Source organism: Erpetoichthys calabaricus, chromosome 16, assembly GCF_900747795.2.
Source record: "Erpetoichthys calabaricus chromosome 16, fErpCal1.3, whole genome shotgun sequence".
NCBI classification, from domain to species: Eukaryota; Metazoa; Chordata; class Cladistia; order Polypteriformes; family Polypteridae; genus Erpetoichthys; species Erpetoichthys calabaricus.
Window position 1 is genome coordinate 60,532,700 of NC_041409.2, and position 24,018 is coordinate 60,556,717.

Sequence of the window (24,018 nt, forward strand, 5' to 3'; positions counted from 1 at the left end):
AGCTGCATTCAAAATGGCTTTGGTCACAGAACAATTACAAATGGTGCCTCCTTTGATTATGAACTTAATGACATTAGTATTTATTACATTCTCATGATCATTACAAGCAACAGCAAAAGAACATGTCAGGTCATCACATTCACATGCAACATCTAAGCGAAGCCAGTTTAGCAACTTCAGTCAACCAAACAATATGTTGTTCTCGGAGATTAAACCAAAATGTCTGAAGGACACTCAGTTGAACTCACATGAAATTTACACATGCAGGAGACATTTTTGACTGTGACTCAAGACGGCCGAGGCTGAAGACTTCACCAAAAACAAGCTGGGCTACTCTTGCACAGGGAGCTGTTAAATCATACACATCTAAATACTCCATGTGCCTGCTAGTTTCAGCCTGGCCACCAGCAAAACTTCAGCATTTTGTGCTACTTTTCATAAGAAAACAGGTATGAGGTGGTGTCCAGTCAGGCTCCGTTCTACATAACACCTTTCTGTAAGTGTCCTTCCACATGCTTGACAAGTTCTAAAGGTCCTTCAGGGTCGTAATAATGGGGACTAAAACAGTAACCTTGTTCATCTGTACTGTCTAATTTCTGAGTCACCAGCTTCCATGGTCAACAATACAATTTAAATTTACAAATGAAATTTCAACCTACTGCCCTTGTCTGCATTGCTTTTTCCAGGATACTCCCGATTTTCCCTCACATGTTAGCTGAGTCAATGACTCTCAATTTGCTCCGCATGTGAGGGTGTACTGGCTTGAATTAAAAAGTAAGCCAGTGGAAAAATGGTAAGCACATTCAGAGATTGGGACAAATGACTTACTGTCTTTGAAAATTTGTTAGCGTTTTACTATTTTAAAATACGGTTTTCAAGGCCTGACTTCTGAGTACAATACTGCATAAAAAACAATTTCATGAAACTGCTACTTTTGAAAGATGCAGATGCTATTTATTTGTATTTCTAAAATATAGTATTAGTGCCTCACTGTGACTGTCAAGTCAGAAGTTTACTTTTAAATTTTTTCCTTTTTAGTCATTCTGGTGTGTTTAGACCACAGTGTGTGTAGTGTGTGTACCTGTGTACATGTCTATCTATCTATCTATCTATCTATCTATCTATCTATCTATCTATCTATCTATCTATCTATCTATCAGTAAAATATCAAATACCCACCCGATCCACATCCCCCCCCCCCCCCCACCATCCCCCACCGGGAAAAATAAAGTTCTATGAGTGTATCCAGGTATGTTTCTATCTGCGCATGTGGACAAATTTGTTGGTACTCTTCCACAAAAAAAGATGAACCCAACATTTGTCTCTGAAGAACTTAAAATTGACAAAAGAAATCGGCACCCATCATTGTTTTTGCCATATTTAACAAAAATCAGACTTTGCTTTAGAATTTCGATTCAAGAGAATATTTCAAATAATAACATAAATGAAAATGGCATGGACAAAAATGATAGGACCCTTAACTTAATTTTTTTATTTCACAACCTTTGCAGGCAATCACTGCAAACAAGCAATTCCCAAAGCTTTCAAAGAGATTTCTGCACCTCTCTACAGGGAGTTAGGCCCACTCTTCCCCAGCACACTTCTCCAGCTGTGTCAGGTTTGAAGGGGTCTTCTCCAGACTGCACATTTCAGTTCTTTTCATAGATGTTTGATAAGATTCAAATTGATGGTCACCTGAAGACAGTTCAATGTTTTTATTCTTAACCACTCTTGGATGAATGCAGCTGTGTGTTATGGGTTACTGTCCTGTTGGAGGTTCCATGACCTGTGACTGAGACAAAGCTTTCTGACACTGGACATTACGTTTGGCTGCAGAATGTCTCGATAGTCTTGAGATTTCATTGTTCCTGCACAGACTCAAGGCACCTTGTGCCAGACACAGCAAAGCAGAATCAAAACATAACAGAGCCTCCTCCATGTTTCACAGGAGACGTTCTTTTCATTTAAAACTTCATTTTTTTTATCTGTTGACATACAGCTGATGTGACTTGCCAAAAAAAAAACTCCAGTTTGGTCTCGTCTGTCCAAAGGTCATTCTCCCATAAGCATTGTGGATTGTCAATATGCTCTTTACCAAATTCCAGTCTGACTTTTTTATTTTTTTCTTTTGACAGTGGAGTCCCTCTGTGTCTTCTTCCATTGAGCCCACTGTCACTCAAAAATCGACAGATCAGATCAGACACTGATGGACCCTGACCTTGGAGTTCAGCTTGTATCTCTTTGGAAGTTATCCTTGGCTTTTTGTCTGACATTCTCATTTTCCTTCTTTCCATTCTGAGATTGATTTTGCCTCTTGCAGAGACAATGGCTACAGTCCCATGGACCATAAATATCTTAACAATATTTGTACCTGTTGGCACAGGAACATCAAGCTGCATGGAGATGGTCTTCTAACCGTTGCCTTTAACATGCTTGTTTATAATTTTCAGTCTAATCTCCTCTGACAGCTCTCTCCTTTACTTCCTCTGGTCCATGTTCACTGTGGGACACACAATGATACCAAAGAGCAGAGTGCCTACTTTTCTCCATTTAAATAGGCTGAATGACTGACTGTACGATTGAAGACATATGATACTAATTAAAGAAAATAGCTAGTTTGAAAAATTACTCAAATCCAGTTATTTATGATCTTTCTTAGGGGTACCAACAAATGTGTCCAGGCCATTTTAGAATATCTTTGCATCACTTTATATCACTTTCTTTAGTTACAATGGTATGAAAGTTAAGTTAGAACTTGTTAGAATTAGAATTTTGTTTTAAACAAATGATGGTAGAAGTAGGCCAAGGCTGTCTCTATAGAAGCAGATGTACATCAACATGGTCCTAGATGAGATGGCCATCCAGTACACTTCACACTCACTTCTGACTAACAGCATGAGTATACACTGCTGAAGTCCCCAGGCAGATAGTACTCATATCCACCTAGAGGAACCCTCAAATACTGTAATTCTGCAATTAATTATGAATACTTCTTGTCAATTGTTATCGTACTGACCTATTTTTATGATCAGAAAGATTAGCTTCACAGTGAAAAATAATTACTGAAATGCTATATAATAATTCAGGTAACTTGGTTCCTACGATGCAAAGCCTACTGACGCTTCCATCCAAATTTTTTTTAGTTCCTCACTTAGTTACTGAAAGTGCACCTAGCAGTACTACTTCCCAGCTCTTTCAATTTGACATTTGAACAGGATAACATGAGAGTTGAAATATTCTTCCAAGCGTTCTAAATAGTGCACTGCTCAGACACCATAAATGTTTATCTTGTACTGATTCAAAGTCTAGAGTGCACCTTGATTTACTGCTATCCAGTTGGTGTTTCTTTAATCATTACAACGTGTGACATAACACTAAAAGAAGTAGGGCAAATGAATGCCATCTTTTCACATGATCTTTAATTTAAAACAGTATTGATGTTTAAAAGTACAATATAAAAGTCATGACTGAGTGACTGAAGTGTTGCGAATGGACAAAAGGAGTGTTGAATTGGACTTTACCTCCATTTTCAGAGCCTCTGAGTTTGGAAATGCATGCTAAAATAATGTAACTCTTTCAGTCAAACGAAGAGCCAGACAGTAGCACAGTCTTGACAGTGCTTGGTTTAGCAGGATCTGTCAAAACTAAACTAACAATGCTGTGCTGTTAACATCAAATATACACATTTCATAAAAGTAGTACCCGGCTAAAAGTTACAAACCCAATGGCCAAAACAGACAGATTTCAAGTTCTGAGAGATGTCCTTTTCACAAAGTTGGTTAGTTAGCTGGGTTGGGCAACCAATCATAAGACAAAGCCTTTCAAGACTCGGCTTTGAAATAATCAACTTATCTGGCATCTGATAAACCCTCTCACCTACCACCTGAGAAGACAGGCAAATTACGAATTTAAACATTCAGTCTTATCTCAAAGACAAACATCTTAACACAGTAGACACAACATACCTACAAAGATGTAGAAAGGTGGCTTAGGCATCGAATGTAGCAAATAGGAATAAACCAGGAAAGACTCTGCCCCTTAACTTTATTCAGACTACTCCCACCATGAATCCGACTGCCCCAAGTTTCTTTATGTTATGCTCTTCCTCCAAATATCTGGTGATCTTTGTCTTATGTTATCCCCTCCTTCCCCCTCTCTCCCTTCTCTCCCCACACACTGCTGCACTTCTCATTCTCATCTTCAGTCCTCCAGCATAGACATTAAACCAGACCTGGCTTCATGTTCAGGGCCCCTGTTTGGCACTTAGTGGGGGCTTGGTGCAGGACTCTGTAATATTAAAGATGCTCACACTCAGCAATTTCATGTCTGTTACTAAACTATGTGAATACCCAATCTGTGTCCTCTGCCCGATTTGCACTGCACACGCACACCACTTTGCTACAGTAAACTATTTTGTGGCGCTACCCGATCTGTGCCATACCTACACAAACATTTAATGACATGAGACGCTTACAGCATTTTCAGGTGAATGGCTTTCAGAAACTTTTTACATCTCAAGGAACAAATATATAAACATACTGTAGCTATAATATTTTAAAATCTAAAATTACAATGAAAATGCTTGAGGTTCATGGCAGTCTGCCTTCCTTAAACTAGCTGGGTTGGGCAAAGGACAAAGCTCGTCAACACTCAGGTTTAAAAATGATTAGCTTAGCTGGCATCTGATCAACCCTCTCACTTACAGTTAGGTCCATAAATATTTGGACAGAGACAACTTTTTTCTAATTTTGGTTTTGTACATTACCACAATGAATTTTAAATGAAACAACTCAGATGCAGTTGAATTGCAGACTTTCAGCTTTAATTCAGTGGAGTGAACAAAACGATTGCATAAAAATGTGAGGCAACTAAAGAATTTTTTTAACACAATTCCTTCATTTCAGGGGCTCAAATGTAATTGGACAAATTAAATAACTGGAAATAAAATGTTCATTTCTAATACTTGGTTGAAAACCCTTTGCTGGCAATGACAGCCTGAAGTCTGGAACTCATGGACATCACCAGATGCTGGGTTTCCTCCTTTTTAATGCTCTGCCAAGCCTTTACTGCAGCGGCTTTCAGTTGCTGTTTGTTTGTGGGCCTTTGTCTGAAGTTTAGTCTTCAACAAGTGAAATGCATGCTCTATTGGGTTAATCAGGTGACTGACTTGGCCATTCAAGAATTTTCGACTTCTTTGCTTTAATAAACTCCTGGGTTGCTTTGGCTGTATGTTTTGGGTCATTGTCCATCTGTATCATGAAACGCCGCCTAATCAATTTGACTGCATTTAGCTGGATTTGAGCATTCTGAACACCTCAGAATTCATTCAGCTGCTTCTGTCCTGTGTCACATCATCAATAAACACTAGTGTCCCAGTGCCACTGGCAGCCATGCACGCCCAAGCCATCACACTGCCTCCACCGTGTTTTACAGATGATGTGGTATGCTTTGCATAATGAGCTGTTCCACGCCTTCTCCATACTTTTTTCTTGCCATCATTCTGGTAGAGGTTGATCTTGGTTTCATCTGTCCAAAGAATGTTTTTCCAGAACTGTGCTGGCTTTTTTAGATGTTCTTTAGCAAAGTCCAATCTAGCCTTTCTATTCTTGAGGCTTATGAGTGGCTTGCACCTTGCAGTGCACCCTCTGTATTTACTTTTATGCAGTCTTCTCTTTATGGTAGACTTGGATATCGATATGCCTACCCCCCTGGAGAGTGTTGTTCACTTGGTTGGCTGTTGTGAAGGGGTTTCTCTTCACCATGGAAATGATTCTGCGATCATCCACCACTGTTGTCTTCCATGGACGTCCAGGTCTTTTTGCATTGCTGAGTTCACCAGTGCTTGCTTTCTTTTTCAGGATGTACCAAACTGTACATTTTGCCACTCGTAATATTGTAGCAATTTCTCAGATGGGTTTTTTCTGTTTTCGCAGCTTAAGGATGGCTTCTTTCACCTGCATGGAGAGCTCCTTTGACCGCATGTTGTCTGTTCACAGCAAAATCTTCCACATACAAGCACCACACCTCAAATCAACTCCAGGCCTTTTATCTGCTTAATTGATGATGACATAACGACGGACTTGCCCACACCTGCCCATGAAATAGCCTTTGAGTCAATTGTCCAATTACTTTTGAGCCCCTGAAATGAAGGGATTGTGTTAAAAGAAATGCTTTAGTTGCCTCACATTTTTATGCAATCGTTTTGTTCACCCCACTGAAATAAAGCTGAAAGCCTGCACTTCAACTGCATCTGAGTTGTTTCATTTAAAATTCATTGTGGTAATGTACAGAACCAAAATTAGAAAAAAGTTGTCTCTGTCCAAATATTTATGGACCTAACTGTAACACCAGAGAAGATGGGCAATCACTCAGTCTCATCACAAAGCCTTAACGTAGTAGGCCACAACATTTCTGTGATGAAGTGATAAGCTGGCTTAAGCACCAAATGTAGTAAAAAGGAATAAACCAGGAGGTAAAACAAACTATCATGCATTGTAAACTAACACACACCCCTGGGCACCGTCACATACTAGGGATCATCATAAACTTGAATATACTCTAAACATGCTTAAAATAGCCCAGCACAGAAAAGGTAGCGGCACTCACCTCAATTTCCTGATTTTCCCACCTCTTACCTGAAATCCTTTTTCCTCATATCTGTTCTCTCATTTACTCCTAACTGCATCTCCTTTTTTCTTTTAATTTCTTCTATGAGCCTCGGTCTGAGGTTATTTTTCCTTACAAATTAGCCTTTCATCTTTTTGGACTTCCTCCCCTCCACTCCTGCCTTTTTATATTTTTGTTATATACTTCACTATTTCTTTTTCTTTCAAGATGTGTTCCATCTGCTCTCCTCATTTTAATCTGCTTCTATGCTTCTCTTGTACTCTTTGTCACGATTCTTTTTTTCCCACAATTCTTCTCATGCTCATGTTTTTTTTTCCTCTCTGTGCCTGATATTTTCCTCTTACCTCTCAGTGTCTGCCCTCCAGCTGCTCCTCACCCTTTCACCACTTTTCTTCTCTCATTTCTCTTAAGCCTCATTCCTATGTACAGTTATTCCCCCCTCACTGCTACTACCCTTCATTATAATAATATATTAGATAAGAAATTAGTTGTGACTGGGTCAACATTTCAACTTCCAGTTTTTAACAATGTATATGTTTAAATCATCTCTAAGCACATCTTGACCACTTTTAAAACGATTCTACTCAACATTTACAGATTTTGCTGCACATGGATAACTTTGCAGTTTTCAAGAATTAGGGAAGGAGAATAACGAGCAGTAGAAAGCACCTCAAAGTCTGGTCCTCCCAAGACTGAGGTTCCGGCCCCAGTAGTGTGCGAGTACCAGCAGGTTGACATGCGCACATGTGCTTGACGTGCAGAGGATGCTGGAACTGTCATTCTTCTTCCTATCACGTAATCAGCTTCTGCAATTTGCTTCATGCTCAGCAGCCATGTCATCTTCGTGATCATTTTGCTTATTCAGCTTGATCTAAGAAAAAGATGTTGGAACTGTCATCCCTCTTCTTCCTATCAGGTAAATGGCTTCTGCAATTTGCCTCATGCTCAGCAGATCCAGCTCTAGTAGTTTGTCAGTACCAGCAGGATGCTTGCTGCTGAAGGCAGGACGGTCATTCTTCTTCATCCTATCACGTTATCTGCTTCTACAAGTTGCTTTACTGTCAGCTGATGTCACCACTGTCAGCCATTACATAGGGCTGAACTGCAGCTTGCCATGAGAAGGACCCAAAGCCTAACTTCAACATCAATTTAGCATCAAATTAGCCTCAATGGGCTTTAACAGCCCTTGTTTAATTGACTTGACTGTTTAAGAAGGCAAGAAAAACTCCCTAAAATCTTGCAGGAAAAATGGAAGAAATCTTGGGAAGGCCAATCCAAGGTAGGTTGGGTGTGCAATGGGTGTCAAAAAATAGGGTGAATACAACACACAAAGCAGAATACAATGATGTGGCTGAGACAGCCCACACCCCAGTTTGTGGGTCTTGCTTCTTGACATTTCTAGTTTGACTATGAAGATATTTGTTGTATAAGTTCAACTTGATTGTATGCAATGTTATTTTCTTCAAATAAAATTAACAATAAAAAAAAAGATTGAGATCAAGGTTTAAGGCCCAGTGGTTCACAAGTTGTTGCATGACAGACAGACAACCACAACCCTTAGCATTTTATATACAGAGTACTGTATATTTTTAACAAAATATAGCCATCCCTCATTTCATTCCACACATTTCCTCCAGCTCTCCCTGCACACCTTTCTTCAACTGTCTTTCTTCTTCATTCCGGTTTCCAATAGCTCACCTTCTTCTCTCAGTTTTAGATTTATGAATTATGAATTTTAGATTTATGAATTTCAGATTTATGAATTCAGTGTTCTGCTTTTGAATGCCATGTCTAGTTGCTGCTCCTGCATGATCTCTGTGTCTGCATGGGTTTCCATATCATCAAACTCAAGCTGATTACATTAACCGGCAAATACAAACTGACTCCAGAGCAAGCATGAATCTGCCCTGTGAAGGACTGGTGCCTGTTTCCAGCATTTTCAGCAGTGCTGCTAGGATAGGCTCCAGACCTTTGTGACCCTTGATTGGAATAAGCACGTTTCAAAATGTTGTTTTACCTTCCTCTCTCATTCTCATGTTTCCCTCTCCACTCCTTCATACTACCTTCTCTCTTTTAATACTCACTCTTTCCTCTTTTGTTTCGTCTTGTCGATACTCCTCACACTTTCTTTGTAGATACCCTCCACCTCGATTCACCTTCTCCAGTCCTCTTTATCCTTGCTTGCCCTTATTTAGGATTCTCCATATAGTGTTTTGCACTGCCCACTACCTTATTTCCTACGCTCTCTCTTTATTCCTTCTTTCCTCTTGACATCTGGTTTCTAGAATTTGCTCTCTCTACTCATCATGTTTTACCAAAGCATTTTTTCATCTTTATTTTTTCCTTTTTACATGTCTCTCTGCTACTCTTCCTGTTGCTTTTCATTTGCAGCTTGTTTTGTACTCCTTTTCCCCCTTCTCACTACCATTTTGCTCTTTCGTTCTTCTTCTCCATTCATCGCATTTTTCTCCTTACTATTTATTCTTTAGTTCTGCACATTTTCTCTCTACCTGTTTACCTGGTAAATATACACTTGATGACTAACAATGAAGGTTAGCTTCCGAAACCAAGCATCTTTGTTCTTTTTTTTTCTGTCTCTCACTGACTCAGAATCCTGTCACACTCTGCCTTGACCTCTTGACTGCCTTTGCCCTGGTAACCTAGTGGCCCCTCATTCCGCCACACAAACAACCACTTACTTTTCTCACTTCGCTTCCCTGCAGCAGTCTGTTGATGCTGATAAACCGCAAAGGAAACCATTAAAGTTGCCGTACAGCAGACAGTGAGGGTGGCTGCTCTTCCTTCTCATGTACCTCTTGCATTCAGTAAGCTGGATATCTGTGTAGTGTGCAGCTCCGGCTGGAATTCACAAAACTGTTTTTGGAATAACAAAGAGGCTGTTGGTATTCTGGACGAATGAAGCAGAACCTGCCAGATGAGAAGCAGAGAGCACATGGATGCTCAGTCCCTCTAAGTAATACAAGTTCGGTAAATTATACCTTCAGCAGACTGGTCAAAGGTCTTTGTTCTCAAGTATTGCTGCTTATCAAGCTTGATCTGGACTATGCAGAGATAGCAGAAAGCCCCTCTGTCAGGTGTTACTCATCTCCGTCAGTTGAGCGTTAAACAACTGTTCCTGGAACTATAACAGAAGACCCTTAGAAGTCCTGCCTGTTTACTGTAGTGGGCAGCAACACTATTTGCTGATACTTCCTTAACTCAATCCACTATGGGATGCATGCCACGTTTCCAAAACTCCATCATACACATTCGGCCAGCAAGGACAGACACAGATAAATTAAAATGAAGCCAAGCGCTCTGCACACCAGAGGTGCCGTATTTGCTGCACTCAACACACAGTAGCATTGCGTACTCCTAGCAGGCATAGCTTGCAGGTGACACTGGGGGCTTCGTACTCACCTCCTCTCCATACAGACAGGCCCAGGCTTTCACTCTACAGCTGCTCCCCTTCTATCTAGTACACAGGAGGGCACTGCTTCACTGGAGTGTCCTTTGAACGCTGGTAACACGTGCACGGCTTTTGAAACTTCACTGGCCACTGCTCATTGAGAAGCAGCCAAAGTAAGTAAATAAATGAACAAACTAATGAACAAATGAGACATCTTGCTTTTGATGACTCGTCTGGCCTACCCACTTAAGGCCTCCCACTGCTGGCTTGAATTGCTCCAGTGCCAAGTCTCATTGACATTCTTAAAAACGCATTGGTTCTCACTTGCATTATACAACTTACCTATTTTTAAACTTTGACTCGCATATATTTCGCTGAGCCTTTTTATGACATGGCCTGCAGCCTTAGTCCACCTGACAATAGATATTTTTACTCTCATCACAAGCTTGTTACTATTTTTAAATGTTCCTATGTATAGCTTGCTGCTTCTGCCTGGGTTAAAAGGTGCTGTGCTAAAGAGTCACACTAAGAAGAAAAAAATTGTTAAGGAAAATAAAGAGTTCCCTACAGGCAAAAGCAAGGTACAGGTAGACTGTCACTAACATCAGTGCTGGAACCATCAAACCTAGCCAGAGTACTTCAGGGTCTCAACATAACAAAAGTGTCAAGGAGTGCTACATGCACGTACTGTACAAGGCAGCCAGGGAACATGCTTCGTAGTGAGATGAGTGGTGCTCTAAAAAATACAGAGTCAACCACAAGAGGTGAGATATTCTCAAAGAAACACAGAGAAACCAACATTAGACTGGAAGAACATGACCCCAGAATGCATCCTGTCTGGTCTGGTATCAGACTCCTATACTTGTGCCAAAAAGAGACACAAACCCTCAGAGTCTCTGGCAACAGCACAGGATTAAAGCTCTATCCAATAGCAAGTGCTAAGATGAAGAAGCCAGCAGACCCCAAGCCCTCTGCCCGAGTAGTCACACTCACCAGTAAGGGTGCTAAACTGCCTTTCAGCAGACTTTCCTGTAAAAACACTGGATCCGAGTCATAAGGTTCTTTATTAAACGTTATGGGTGTAGTGTGTGAAAATGCAGAAATCTGCAAATGGCCCCTGTAAAAGTAACTGAATTCAGTTCACTTTAGTTTACTCTTGTATAACATTCTTTAAACTTATACCTGTTTTCATATGTAAAACAACAACAGTAAAATACCAAACATCACAGGATGTAATCTGCCAAACTCTCTAGAAAGAGCAGCGGGCTCAGACTGGCTTGTCTCTCATGAGAGTAAAATGACACCAGAAGTGCCAGTGCTCAAGCTGCTGGATTCTTCAGCTTATCAGTAATGGTGTGTAACCCAATCCACACTCAGAGTACTCAGAGGATGAAGAATACAAAAAGCTGCTTACCGTATATACTCACGGATAAATTCTCCCGCGGATGAATCGGTACTTGATTTTAACGTATAATTTCTGGTATTTTATAATGTCGTCGTATAACTCGAATGTGGAAAACTCACACTATTGGTCCAAGAGAGTATGATATGCTAACGCCCACCTGAGAGAGTAACCATGGAGCACACAGCATTTTTTTTTCCTATGTATTGTGCCTACATGACCACATGGTAATACCCAAACTATTCCGAAGCAATGTTTGCACTGATTTGTGTTTTTTGTATCTCACATCCTCATACACCTTTATTGTAAGAGCATCCCTTATCTACGATGGAGCATTCGATCAGAAGAAAATATGAAGCTGGTTTTAAATTAAATGTCGTTGGAGCAGTGCAAGAAATTGGCAACTGTGCTGCTGCAACAAACTTTGATGCACCTGAGAAACTGATGCAAGACTGGAGGAGGCAAGAAGATGTAAAAAAAAAAAAAATGTAAGCATTGCATTTCTAAATGGACGCATAAGTCGGGGTCTGATTTTATGATCGATTTTTCGGGTTTCAAGACCCGACTTATACGCGAGTATATACGGTATATTAGAGACCAGTGCCTCCACCACCAAAATACATAAAAAATATTTGCCAGTACCACTACTGTCTTCAAAAAACCCAATAAAAGCACTGAGATGCTGGACTCCCCAGTAAAAAAGAAATGCTAGGTATGGCCAAGACACATATGTGAGGACATACAAGATATCTGAAACTAATTTTGACAGGTCTGTAATATGCTTGCTAGGGATGCTCTGATCGATCAGCCACTGATATTCACTAAGACAAGACTCGATCTGTAAAATGGCTGATCACAAAAACTGCTTTTCTAGGATTTACGGTAATTTAGTTAGTGCTCCTTTACACAAGGTATTAACGTCAGTTAAGACAGCGTACATCTTTATTTTTTTTTGTTTCCTTTTGCAGCAAACTTCCTGCAGTGTAAACAAAGAGCAGCGAGTGGAGTCTTGTTTTATCAGTGAACTAGAGGCGGTTGCTATATTAGTCTTTACATTAAAGAAAGTAGAGTAATAAACTGAAAAAAGTAATTGGAGAAGTCGTCCTGTGCAGCTAGACAAACGGCAAGAAAAGCTACGTTAATGAATTCAGACCTTTTTATTTTGTCCTTTACAATGGACACCGCATGGGTTTGGACAGCGAGCTTGTTTAAAATGCAGCAGCTTACATTTTCAATTGGAAAAAGAATAGATAAAGACGAGTTTGAAAATTGTGGATTGGAGGTCCACGCAGCCTTGGTATGCTACCTCCCCAAGTCCATCCACTATTCTGGCCTCCCAGCCAGGCAAGAATCTTCGTTTGAATCCCACTGGAATGCCAGTCCATCCATGTTGGCAAGGTGAGCCCAGGCTAAGATAGCATATGTCATGCCTCTGAATATTCACTGCTCTGGCTTACTGGCCAAGTGAGGAAACAGGGTGGTCCATTCTGGCCGTCCACCACAGTGTCTAAGAAAAACCTACTGTACTTTATCATTTCTTGAAATATTCAAAAGGTATTAGCAAAACTAATAAGACTTTATATGTGGGAACAAAGAGGAAAGGAAATGTATTAAACATTACAATTGGAAAATTCAGATAATGACATTATTTGTGACTTTTTGTCTTATATTTCTTATACTAAAGGTTTTCCAAATGAAACTTCCCTAATTAAAAGTTCTATTTTTAATAACATGTATGTTATATGAACCCAAGACAAATGCATTCTGTCCCAGAGTGTTACCTAAAAGATCTCAAAAATCACCAAACTGAGGCCTGCAGTCTGTGCGTTGCGTCCTAGTCACCACTCAGACTAAAACTACAAATGTAGCTTTGCACAATGGCTTGATTATCAGGTTTTATCTTTTTTTTAGATTTGACAGGTTTTGTCTTTTTGACCATTGTAAAGGCCAGCCCTGACACAGACAGATGTAGGACACATGTTCAAAGCACACGGGGCTTTTCTTTTCTTTTACATCTTGTGAGCAACACCTTCCCCGTTCCCACAAGCTGAACAGAGTCCAGCACAAGCACAGCACAATACAATACAATAAAATAAGTCTTCCTTCTTTTCTCTTTCATGCTCCTCCACTCTTCCTTCGGCAAGCTTCGTCTTCCTCCTCCTGACTTTGGCTATACTTGCTTCCCTGGTCCTCTCAGTGAAGAGGCGTTCCAGCTGGACAAGGACCCCGGCCGTCTGTGACACCATCTACAGGTTCAATTTTGAAGCTCTTTTGTAGAGTAACCTGTCACAAATGTACATTTCTTGAACTTTTTGGTGCTCCTATTTATATATTTTTTCTCCAATGAGATTATACTTCCTTTTCCAGCTTTGTTTTTCTTTGCTTTTTAGGAGCAAGGTAATGTTCTATAGCCGTGATGTAAACCTTTGTAGGTTTACCCAGAAGGCCTTTGCAGTCGGCTAATTTGTAGGCTTGTGATGGACTCTCTCGGAGCCTTTATAACTCTGACAGTTTTGTTTTTTTGCCTGCCACTACTGAATTCCCAGGCAAGTCAATACTTGGGTTTGTGCAGATCAGTATTTCTACTTTTAGTTTGTGTAAGTCTGCCGGTCATAACACATAGAAAGCACTGAAAGCTTTACATTGTTTTTTCTTTTCTGAGTAAATAAGTCAGCATGGTTATATTAATACAGTCATATGAAAAAGTTTGGGAACCCCTCTCAGCCTGCATAATAATTTACTCTGCTTTCAACAAAAATAATAACAGTGGTATGTCTTTTATTTCCTAGGAACATCTGAGTACCGGTGTGTTTTCCGAACAAAGATTTTTAGTGAAGCAGTATTTAATTGTAGGAAATTAAATCAAATGTGAAAAACTGGCTGTGCAAAAATTTGGGTCCCCTTGTAATTTTGCTGATTTGAATGCATGTAACAGTTCAATACTGATTACACCAAATTGGTTGGATTAGTTCGTTAAGCCTTGATCTTCATAGACAGTTGTGTCCAATCATGAGAAAAGGTATTTAAGTTGGTCAATTGCAAGTTGTGCTTCCCTTTGACTCTCCTCTGAAGAGTGACAGCATGGGATCCTCAAAGCAAATCACAAAAGATCTGAAAACAAAGATTGTTCAGTATCATGGTTTAGGGGAAGGCTACAAAAAGCTATCTCAGAGGTTTAAACTGTCAGTTTCAAGTGTAAGGAATGTAATCAGGAAATGGAAGGCCACAGGCACAGTTGCTGTTAAACTCTGGTCTGGCAGGCCAAGAAAAATACAAGAGCGGCATATGTACTGGATTGTGAGAATGGTTACAGACAACCCACAGATCACCTCCAAAGACCTGCAAGAACATCTTGCTACAGATGGTGTATCTGTACATCGTTCTACAATTCAGCGCAATTTGCACAAAAAACATCTGTATGGCAGGGTGATGAGAAAGAAGCCCTTTCTGCACTCATGCCACAAACAGAGTCGCTTGTTGTATGCAAATGCTCATTTAGACAAGCCACATTCATTTTGGAACAAAGTACTTTGGATTGATGAGACAAAAATTGAGTTATTTGGTCATAACAAAAAGTGCTTTGCATGGTGGAAGAAGAACACCGCATTCCAAGAGAAATACAGTTAGGGCCATAAATATTTGGACAGAGACAACTTTTTTCTAATTTTGGTTCTGTACATTACCACAATGAATTTTAAATGAAACAACTCAGATGCAGTTGAAGTGCAGAGTTTCAGCTTTAATTCAGTGGGGTGAACAAAATGATTGCATAAAAATGTGAGGCAACTAAAGCATTTTTTAACACAATCCCTTCATTTCAGGGGCTCAAAAGTAATTGGACAAATTAAATAACTGGAAATAAAATGTTCATTTCTAATACTTGGTTGAAAACCCTTTGCTGGCAATGACAGCCTGAAGTCTTGAATTCATGGACATCACCAAATGCTGGGTTTCCTCCTTTTTAATGCTCTGCCAGGCCTTAACTGCAGCGGCTTTCAGTTGCTGTTTGTTTGTGGGCCTTTCTGTCTGAAGTTTAGTCTTCAACAAGTCAAATGCATGCTCAATTGGATTAAGATCAGGTGACTGACTTGGCCATTCAAGAATTTTCCACTTCTTTGCTTTAATAAACTCCTGGGTTGCTTTGGCTATATGTTTCTGGTCATTGTCCATCTGTATCATGAAACGCCGCCCAATCAATTTGACTGCAGCAGACAGTATGTCTCTGAACATCTCAGAATTCATTCGGCTGCCTCTGTCCTGTGTCACATCATCAATAAACACTAGTGTCCCAGTGCCACTGGCAGCCATGCATGCCCAAGCCATCACACTGCCTCCACTGTGTTTCACAGATGATGTGGTATGCTTTGGATAATGAGCTGTTCCACGCCTTCTCCATAGATTTTTCTTGCCATCATTCTGGTAGAGGTTGATCTTGGTTTCATCTGTCCAAAGAATGTTTTTCCAGAACTGTGCTGGCTTTTTTAGATGTTCTTTAGCAAAGTCCAATCTAGCCTTTCTATTCTTGAGGCTTATGAGTTGCTTGCATCTTGCAATGCACCCTCTGTATTTACTTTCATGCAGTCTTCTCTTTATGGTAGACTTGGATATCGATACGTCTACCTCCTGGAGAGTGTTGTTCACTTGGTTGGCTGTTGTGAAGGGGAGTCTCTTCACCATGGAAATGATTCTGTGATCATCCACCACTGTTGTCTTTGTGGACGTCCAGGTCTTTTTACGTTGCTGAGTTCACCAGTGCTTGCTTTCTATCTCAGGATGTACCAAACTGTAGATTTTTCCACTCGTAATATTGTAGCAATTTCTCGGATGGGTTTTTTCTGTTTTCGCAGCTTAAGGATGGCTTCTTTTACCTGCATGGAGAGCTCCTTTGACCGCATGTTGTCTATTCACAGCAAAATCTTCCACATGAAAGCACCACACCTCAAATCAACTCCAGGCCTTTTATCTGCTTAATTGATAATGACATAACGACGGACTTGCCCACACCTGCCCATGAAATAGCCTTTGAGTCAATTGTCCAATTACTTTTGAGCCCCTGAAATGAAGGGATTGTGTTCAAAAAATGCTTTAGTTGCCTCACCTTTTTATGCAATCGTTTTGTTCACCCCACTGAAATAAAGCTGAAAGCCTGCACTTCAACTGCATCTGAGTTGTTTCATTTAAAATTCATTGTGGTAATGTACAGAACCAAAATTAGAAAAAAGTTGTCTCTGTCCAAATATTTATGGACCTAACTGTACCTGCTACCTACTGTCAAATTTGGTGGAGGTTCCATCATGCTGTGGGGCTGTATGGCTAGTTCAGGGACTGGGGCCCTTGTTAAAGTTGAGGGTCAGATGAATTCAACTTAATATCAACAAATTCTTCAGGATAATGTTCAAGCATCAGTCACAAAGATGAAGTTACGCAGGGGTTGGATATTCCAACAAGAGAATGACCCAAAACACAGCTTCAAAATTTACAAAGGCGCATGCAGAGGGAGAAGTACAATGTTCTGGAATGGCTGTCATAGTCCCCTGACTTGAATATCATCGAAAATCTATTGGATGATTTGAAGCAGGTTGTCCATGCTCGGCAGTCATCAAATTGAACTGAACTGGAGAGATTTTGTATAGAAGAATGGTCAAAAATACCTCCATCCAGAATCCAGACACTCATCAAAGGCTATAGGAGGACAGCGTCTAGAGGCTGTTATATTTGCAAAAGAAGGCTCAACTAAGTATTGATGTAATATCTCTGTTGGGGTGCCCAAATTTATGCACCTGTCTAATTTTGTTATGATGCATATTGCATATTTTCTGTTAATTCCATAAATTTAAGGTCACTGCTGAAATACTACTGTTTCCATAAGGCATGTCATAAATTAAAAGGAAGTTGCTACTTTAAAAGCTCAGCCAATGATAAACAAAAATCCAAAGAATTAAGAGGGGTTCCCAAACTTTTTCGTATGACTGTTTATTAACAATTACTTCATTCAGAGCTTTTATTAAAAAATACAAATTCTAAATACACAGTACAATTGTATCATTATTTTTGCTACTTGTTAGGCATCATAAAATGAGAAAGTGGTCAGAGCACAGCATAGTGGCTCTGGCTTTAAAGTGACATTCACTGTTTGGATTTCTTGCTATTTCATGCTATTCAAACAGGCCACAACAGAAGCAAGACACACTCTTTTAAATAAAGGTGCCAGAGTGGTTCTTCAGAGCGATGCCAGAGGGGAACCATTTTTTGTTCCCAATAGACCCATCCACATGAAGGTTCCAGAAAACATCTTTGTTTATTTTGATCTATAATCTACAACAGGCTCTGTACAGTAAATAACCATGAACAAATGGTAACAGATTTGTGAAATACCAGTGGGTTGTAATTTTAATAGGTCTCTTGTTGCATACAATAACACAGGCTAAATCCAGATTAACTTAACCTGTTAGTGTCCTGATAGGTAGCCTACCATACACTAAATCTCCACAGTAGGTTAATAAAGAAAGGAAAAACAGCTGTAAAAGGCATATCAGTCTGTTAACTCCAATGTGAATTGAACAGTGTATGAGAACATGAGGGCAACCATTAAGAAGGATATAAGGGAGGCTTAAAGGAGGTTAGAGACGAATATAGCAGATAAGGCAAAAGATGACCCTAAGTGATTCATTCAGTATTTTAGTAGTAAAAGAACAGTCAAGGAGGAGGTGAAGTGCACCAGGAATAGTAAAAAGGAATTTTAAAAAAGACAGTGACATAAGCAGATGTTCTAAACTTGCATTTTTCTGAGGTCTTCACATGTGAGGAAGTGGATAACCTCTCAGTGGTAAATGAGACTATTAAGGAGGTACTGAGTGATTTAGAAATTTTAGAGGGAGAAGCGCTGCTCCGATTAAACAGGTTGAAATCAAACAAATCTCCAGGACCAGATAATATTTATCTTTGAGCGCTTAAGGAGGTTAGTGAAAGCATATATAAACCTTTGACTCATATTTTAGGAAGTCACTGCACTCTGGGGAAATTCTAAAGGCCTGGAAAATGTCAAATATTATACATAAATATATAAAAAGGGTGACTAAGGCAGATCCAAGCAACTAAAAGGCCAGTATGCTTAACTAGCATCACAGGTAATTCAATGGAAGGAATTATTAAGGAAATGACTGAGGAACACATGGCAAGAGTAGGAGTTTTTCTGAACAGCGAGCAATGGGTTTGGAAGCGGGACGACGTGTTTTACTAACATGCTGGAATTCTTTGAGGAAGCAACAAAAGGATTTGATCAAAGTGGAGCTTATGATATTATTTATCTGGACTTTCAGAAAGCATTTGATAAGGTGCCACAGGAGAGGTTGGGCATCAAACTAAAAGAAGTGGGAGTTTAGGGTGTTGTGTGTAGATGGGTGCAGAATTGGCTCAAACACAAGAAGCACAGGTTTATGATGTGAGGGTCCCTATCAGAATTGGCTGATGTTGAGAGTGGTGTTCCACAGGCATCAGTGCTAGGGTTGCTGGTATAAATAACAAGATGGTTAAGTTTGCAGATGACACCAAGCTAGTTGGACAGACAGATAATCTCAAATCCATTGAATTATTACAACAGTACTTGGACAGCATACAGGCTTGGGCAGATTTGTGGCAGATAAAATTTAATGTTAGTAAATGTAAAGTATTACACATAGGAAGTAAAAATTTTAGGTTTGAATACACAATGCCAGGTTTGAAAATCAAAACCTTATGAGAAGGGTTTAGGAGTCATACTGGACTTAACACTATCAACTGCTAGACAGTGTTGAGAAGCTATTAAGAAGGCTAAGAGAATGTGAGGTTATATAGCGCCCTGATGTGTACAGTACAGGTCCAAGGAGGTTCTGCTCAAGACACACTGGTGGGGCCTCGTCTGGAGTACTGTGTGCAGTTTTGGCTTCCAAGCTTCAAAAAGAACACAGCAGTGCTAGAAAAAGTCCAGAGAGTGACCCCAAAAGTGTTACTTTTAAACTCGACTTTGTTATCTGTGCTGAAGGGGTTAGCAAGATGCAAAATATTCAGCCAGCAGCACTTGATCAGAAAATTACCAAACCATGTTTAGCATTGCTCTGCTGTTCTCATCCTTCATGCCTATAAGCAAATTTAACATTGCACTTCAGGTTATTAAAAGTACACGCTGAATTGTCCCTTTGTAGAAAGTGAGGTTTGGAGAATGAGCTCCTGCGGAAATGAACAGTTTGAAGTGCTTAGCAGATTTAATGTAAAAAGCATTAATGGACATTACCAGTCTGTGCTGCATGTTCAGTAGCTTACAAGCCATGTGCTGCTAATTCTTTATTTTTCATCTCTCATGGTGCCATTTTATACTCTTGCTGTATAGGCCAGAATTGCAGGAAAGCATTTATAATTCTTAATAACAAAACAAGTGCTTCATACCTAATACAATTGGATTAATGAAATGATAACATTAAAGCAGGAAGTCAAAAGACAACTGACAAAAAGCTTCAGGTGTAAGGAGAATATAAAAGATTGAATTCAGTGTCTCTTTTTTACAGTAATAGAACACTATTAAGAAATAAATTTGCTTTCAGTGACAAATAACTCTCTTTCAGTTACATGAACTACTGGAAGATTGTCTTTAGTCCAGGATTAAGGATTACGGTTGCAGAGTATATGAAAGCATAGTGGGCCTAAACCAAACTAACTGCAGTGACATGTGCAACCAAGAGGAGTTTGCTGAAGTCACACACCGTATATACACAGAATTCAGTTGTGAGCAGTGACGTTGTCAGCATCTAGCCCCTGATCTCTGTGAGGCCCCCCATGCCCTCGTCCAACAAACTTAGGCTTCCAGCCCCTGATCTTCGAGAGCCCAGCTACTCTTCCTTCCATTCTGCAATCTGACATGCAGAGATGACTGTGCAAAAACTCCATAAGGGACCATGCTCCCTGCCTACCCATCCCCAACCAGATTATGAGGCTAAGCCCCTAATAAGTTCTAAAACAAGTGATGTCCCTCGCTGTGGTTTTTGTCAGTCATCAAAAATACAGACATCATCTCAAAAAAGGGGTGCCGTGATGCAAAGAATTAAAATTTTTCCCCAGAAATGTATGAGAGATGTTCAAAAAGTTTCCGCACTTTTGTATTTTCGCTGGAAATGGTGAAGGTGGGAGGAGTAGTAATTGGGCATTAAAAAGTTGGTATGACGCTGGGAAAATTGCATCGCTGGGAAAATTGCATCACAAACAAAATTGACTATGTAGAAAAGTGATGTACTTTCCATCCATCCATCCATCCTCTTCCGCTTATCCGAGATCAGGTCACGGGGGCAGCAGCTTCAGCAGAGATGCCCAGACTTCCTCACCCCGGCCACTTCTTCTAGCTCTTCCGGGGGAATCCCATGGCGTTCCCAGGCCAGCCGAGAGACATAGTCCCTCCAGCGTGTCCTGGGTCTTCCCCGGGGCCTCCTCCCGGTTGGACGTGCCGGAACACCTCACCAGGGAGGCATCCAGGAGGCATCCTGATCAGATGCCCGAGCCACCTCATCTGACTCCTCTCGATGCGGAGGAGCAGCGGCTCTACTCTGAGCCCCTCCCGGATGACTGAGCTTCTCACCCTATCTTTAAGGGAAAGCCCAGACACCCTGCGGAGGAAACTCATTTCAGCCACTTGTATTCGCGATCTCGTTCTTTCGGTCACTACCCATAGCTCATGACCATAGGTGAGGGTAGGAACATAGGTCGACTGGTAAATTGAGAGCTTTGCCTTATGGCTCAGCTCCTTTCTCACCAGGACAGACCGATGCAGAGCCTGCATTATTGCGGAAGCCGCACCGATCTGCCTGTCGATCTCACACTCCATTCTTCCCTCACTCGTGAATAAGACCCAAAGATACTTGAACTCCTCCACTTGGGACAGGATCTCACTCCCAACCCTGAGAGGGCACTCCACCCTTTTCCGGCTGAAGACCATGGCCTCGGATTTGGAGGTGCTGATTCCCATCCCAGCCACTTCACACTCAGCTGCGAACCGATCCAGAGAGAGCTGAAAATCACGGCCTGATGAAGCAAACAGGACAGCACCATCTGCAAAAAGCAGTCACCCAATCCTGAGCCCACCAAACTGGACCCCCTCAACACCCTGGCTGCGCCTAGAAATTCTGTCCATAAAAGTTATGAACAGAATCGGGTGACAAAGGGCAGCCCTGGCAGAATCCAACTCTCACTGGAAACGGGTTTGACTTACTGTCAGCAATGCGGACCAAGCTCTGACACTGGTTGTACAGGGACCGAACAGCCCTTATCAGGGGGTCCCCATATTCCCGGAGCACCCCTCACAGGATTTCCTGAGGGACACGGTCGAACGCCTTTTCCAAGTCCACAAAACACATGTAGACTGGTTGGGCAAACTCCCATGGACCCTCAAGGATACTACTAAGAGTGTAGAGCTGGTCCACTGTTCCGCAACCAGGACGAAAACCACACTGTTCCTCCGGAATCCGAGGTTCGACTATCTGATGGACCTTTCTCTCCAGGACCCCTGAATAGACTTTTCCAGGGAGGCTGAGGAGTGTAATCCCTCTGTAGTTGGAACACACCCTCCGGTCTCCCTTCTTAAAGAGGGGGACCGCCACCCCGGTCTGTCAATCCAGACACACTGTCCCCGATGTCCATGCGATGTTGCAGAGGTGTGTCAACCAAGACAGTCCTACAACATCCAGAGCCTTGAGGAACTCTGGGCGTATCTCATCCACCCCCCGGGGTCCTGCCACCAAGGAGTTTTTTGACCACCTCGGTGACCTCAGTCCTAGAGATGGGGGAAGCCCACCTCCAAGTCCCCAGGCTCTGCTTCCTCATTGGAAGGCATGTTAATGGGATTGAGGAGGTCTTCGAAGTACTCCCCCCACCAACCCACAATGTCCCGAGTCGAGGTCAGCAGCGCACCATCCCCACTATATACAGTGTTGACACTGCACTGCTTCCCCCAAAATCTCCTTGAAGCCGTCCAAAAGTCGTTCTCCATGGCCTCCCCAAACTCCTCCCACGCCCAAGTTTTTGCCTCAGCGACCACCAAAGCCGTATTCCGCTTGGCCTGCCGGTACCTTTCAGCTGGCTCCAGAGTCCCACAGGACAAAAGGGTTCTGTAGGACTCCTCCTTCAGCTTGACAGCATCCCTCACTGCCGGTGTCCACCAACAGGTTCAAGTTCGGGGATTGCCGCCATGACAGGCACCGACCACAGCTCTGGTCAGCCACCTCAACAATAGAGGCATGGAACATGGCCCATTCGGACTCAATGTCCCCCACCTCCCTCGGGACGAAGTCGAAGTTCTGCCGGAGGTGGGAGTTGAAGCTATTTCTAACAGGGGGCTCTGCCAGATGTTCCCAGCAGACCCTCACAACACGTTTGGGCCTACCAGGCCTGACCGGCATCCTCCCCCAACATCGAAGCCAACTCACTCCCCAGGTGGTGATCAGTTGACAGCTCCGCCTCTCTCTTCACCCGAGTGTCCAAGACATGTGGCCGCAAGTCCGACGACATGACCACAAAGTCGATCATCGAACTGAGGCCTAGGGTGTCCTGGTGCCAAGTGCACATATGAACACCCCTATGCTTGAACATAGTGTTCGTTATGGACAATCCGTGATGAGCACAGAAGTCCAATAACAAAACACCACTTGGGTTCAGATCGGGGGGGCCATTCCTCCCAATCACACACTTCTAGGTCTCACTGTCATTGCCCACGTGAGCATTGAAGTCTCCCAGCAGAATGAGGGAGTCCCCAGAAGGTATGCCCTCTAGCACCCCCTCCAGGGACTCCAAAAAGGGTGGGTACTCCAAACTGCTGTTCGGCGTATATGCACAAACAACAGTTAGGACCCATCCCCCCACCTGAAGGCAGAGGGAGGCTACCCTCTCGTCCACTGGGGTAAACCCCAATGAACAGGCTCCAAGTTGGGGAGCAATAAGTATGCCCACACCCGCTCGGCGCCTCTCACCGGGGGCAATTCCAGAGTGGTAGAGAGTCCAGCCCCTTTCAAGGAGATTGGTTCCAGAGTCCAAGCTGTGCGTCGAGGTGAGTCCGACTATATCTAGCCGAAACCTCTCGACCTTGCGCACTAGCTCAGGCTCCTTCCCCTTCAGAGAGGTGATGTACTTTGTTTTTGAAATTCTTTACAGGTTCTTTTTTTTATGATTTGAAGATTTTAGAGGAATGCGTTTATGTCAGGAGTCCTGTCACTCATTCAGAATGGTGCCATTGCTCTCATGTTGTACTTGACAGAATCAAAATTCCCGAGAGTCTTGTCTTTATTGTCGTCGCGACGTTGCCTCTCCTCTTTGCATCTCTGGTGCACTCTGGGAACAGATGCTCACTCCTCTGTGCTGTTTTCAGCATTTTAAAATTTCTGTTTTTGAAATTCTTAATAAACAGTTAAAAAAAAGTGTGGAAACTTTTTGAACATCCCTCGTACTAATATGCCAATGCAGTTGTTTGGGCAGCTTTTACAGAAGCCTTCTGCTATACATGTGTTTGAACCACCAGTCATTTCTTATATAACGCTTATGCGAGTACACTGTAATACACATCCAGTAT

At 41.8% G+C, this 24,018-nt stretch overlaps 1 protein-coding gene across 6 annotated transcripts in view; it reads right to left on the reverse strand.

The window, feature by feature from the left end:
- The window catches only part of LOC114667020 (estrogen receptor beta-like), a 110,777-nt gene that overhangs the window by 63,231 nt on the left and 23,528 nt on the right, over positions 1 to 24,018 (reverse strand). The window contains exons 1-3 of one of the 6 annotated variants that reach the window (XM_028822091.2): positions 10,048 to 10,291; positions 9,627 to 9,769; positions 9,327 to 9,501 (exon numbers count right to left, since the gene is read on the reverse strand). The exons of 1 other annotated variant lie outside the window; for it this stretch is intronic. In XM_028822091.2, the coding sequence (XP_028677924.1) occupies positions 9,327 to 9,387 (61 nt within the window). In that variant the 5' untranslated portion in view covers positions 9,388 to 9,501; positions 9,627 to 9,769; positions 10,048 to 10,291. Of the gene's footprint in view, positions 1 to 9,326; positions 9,556 to 9,626; positions 9,770 to 10,047; positions 10,293 to 24,018 lie in introns of those variants that run through there. 4 more of the 6 variants (XM_051919964.1, XM_028822090.2, XM_028822093.2 and 1 more) reach the window with 4 other exon arrangements.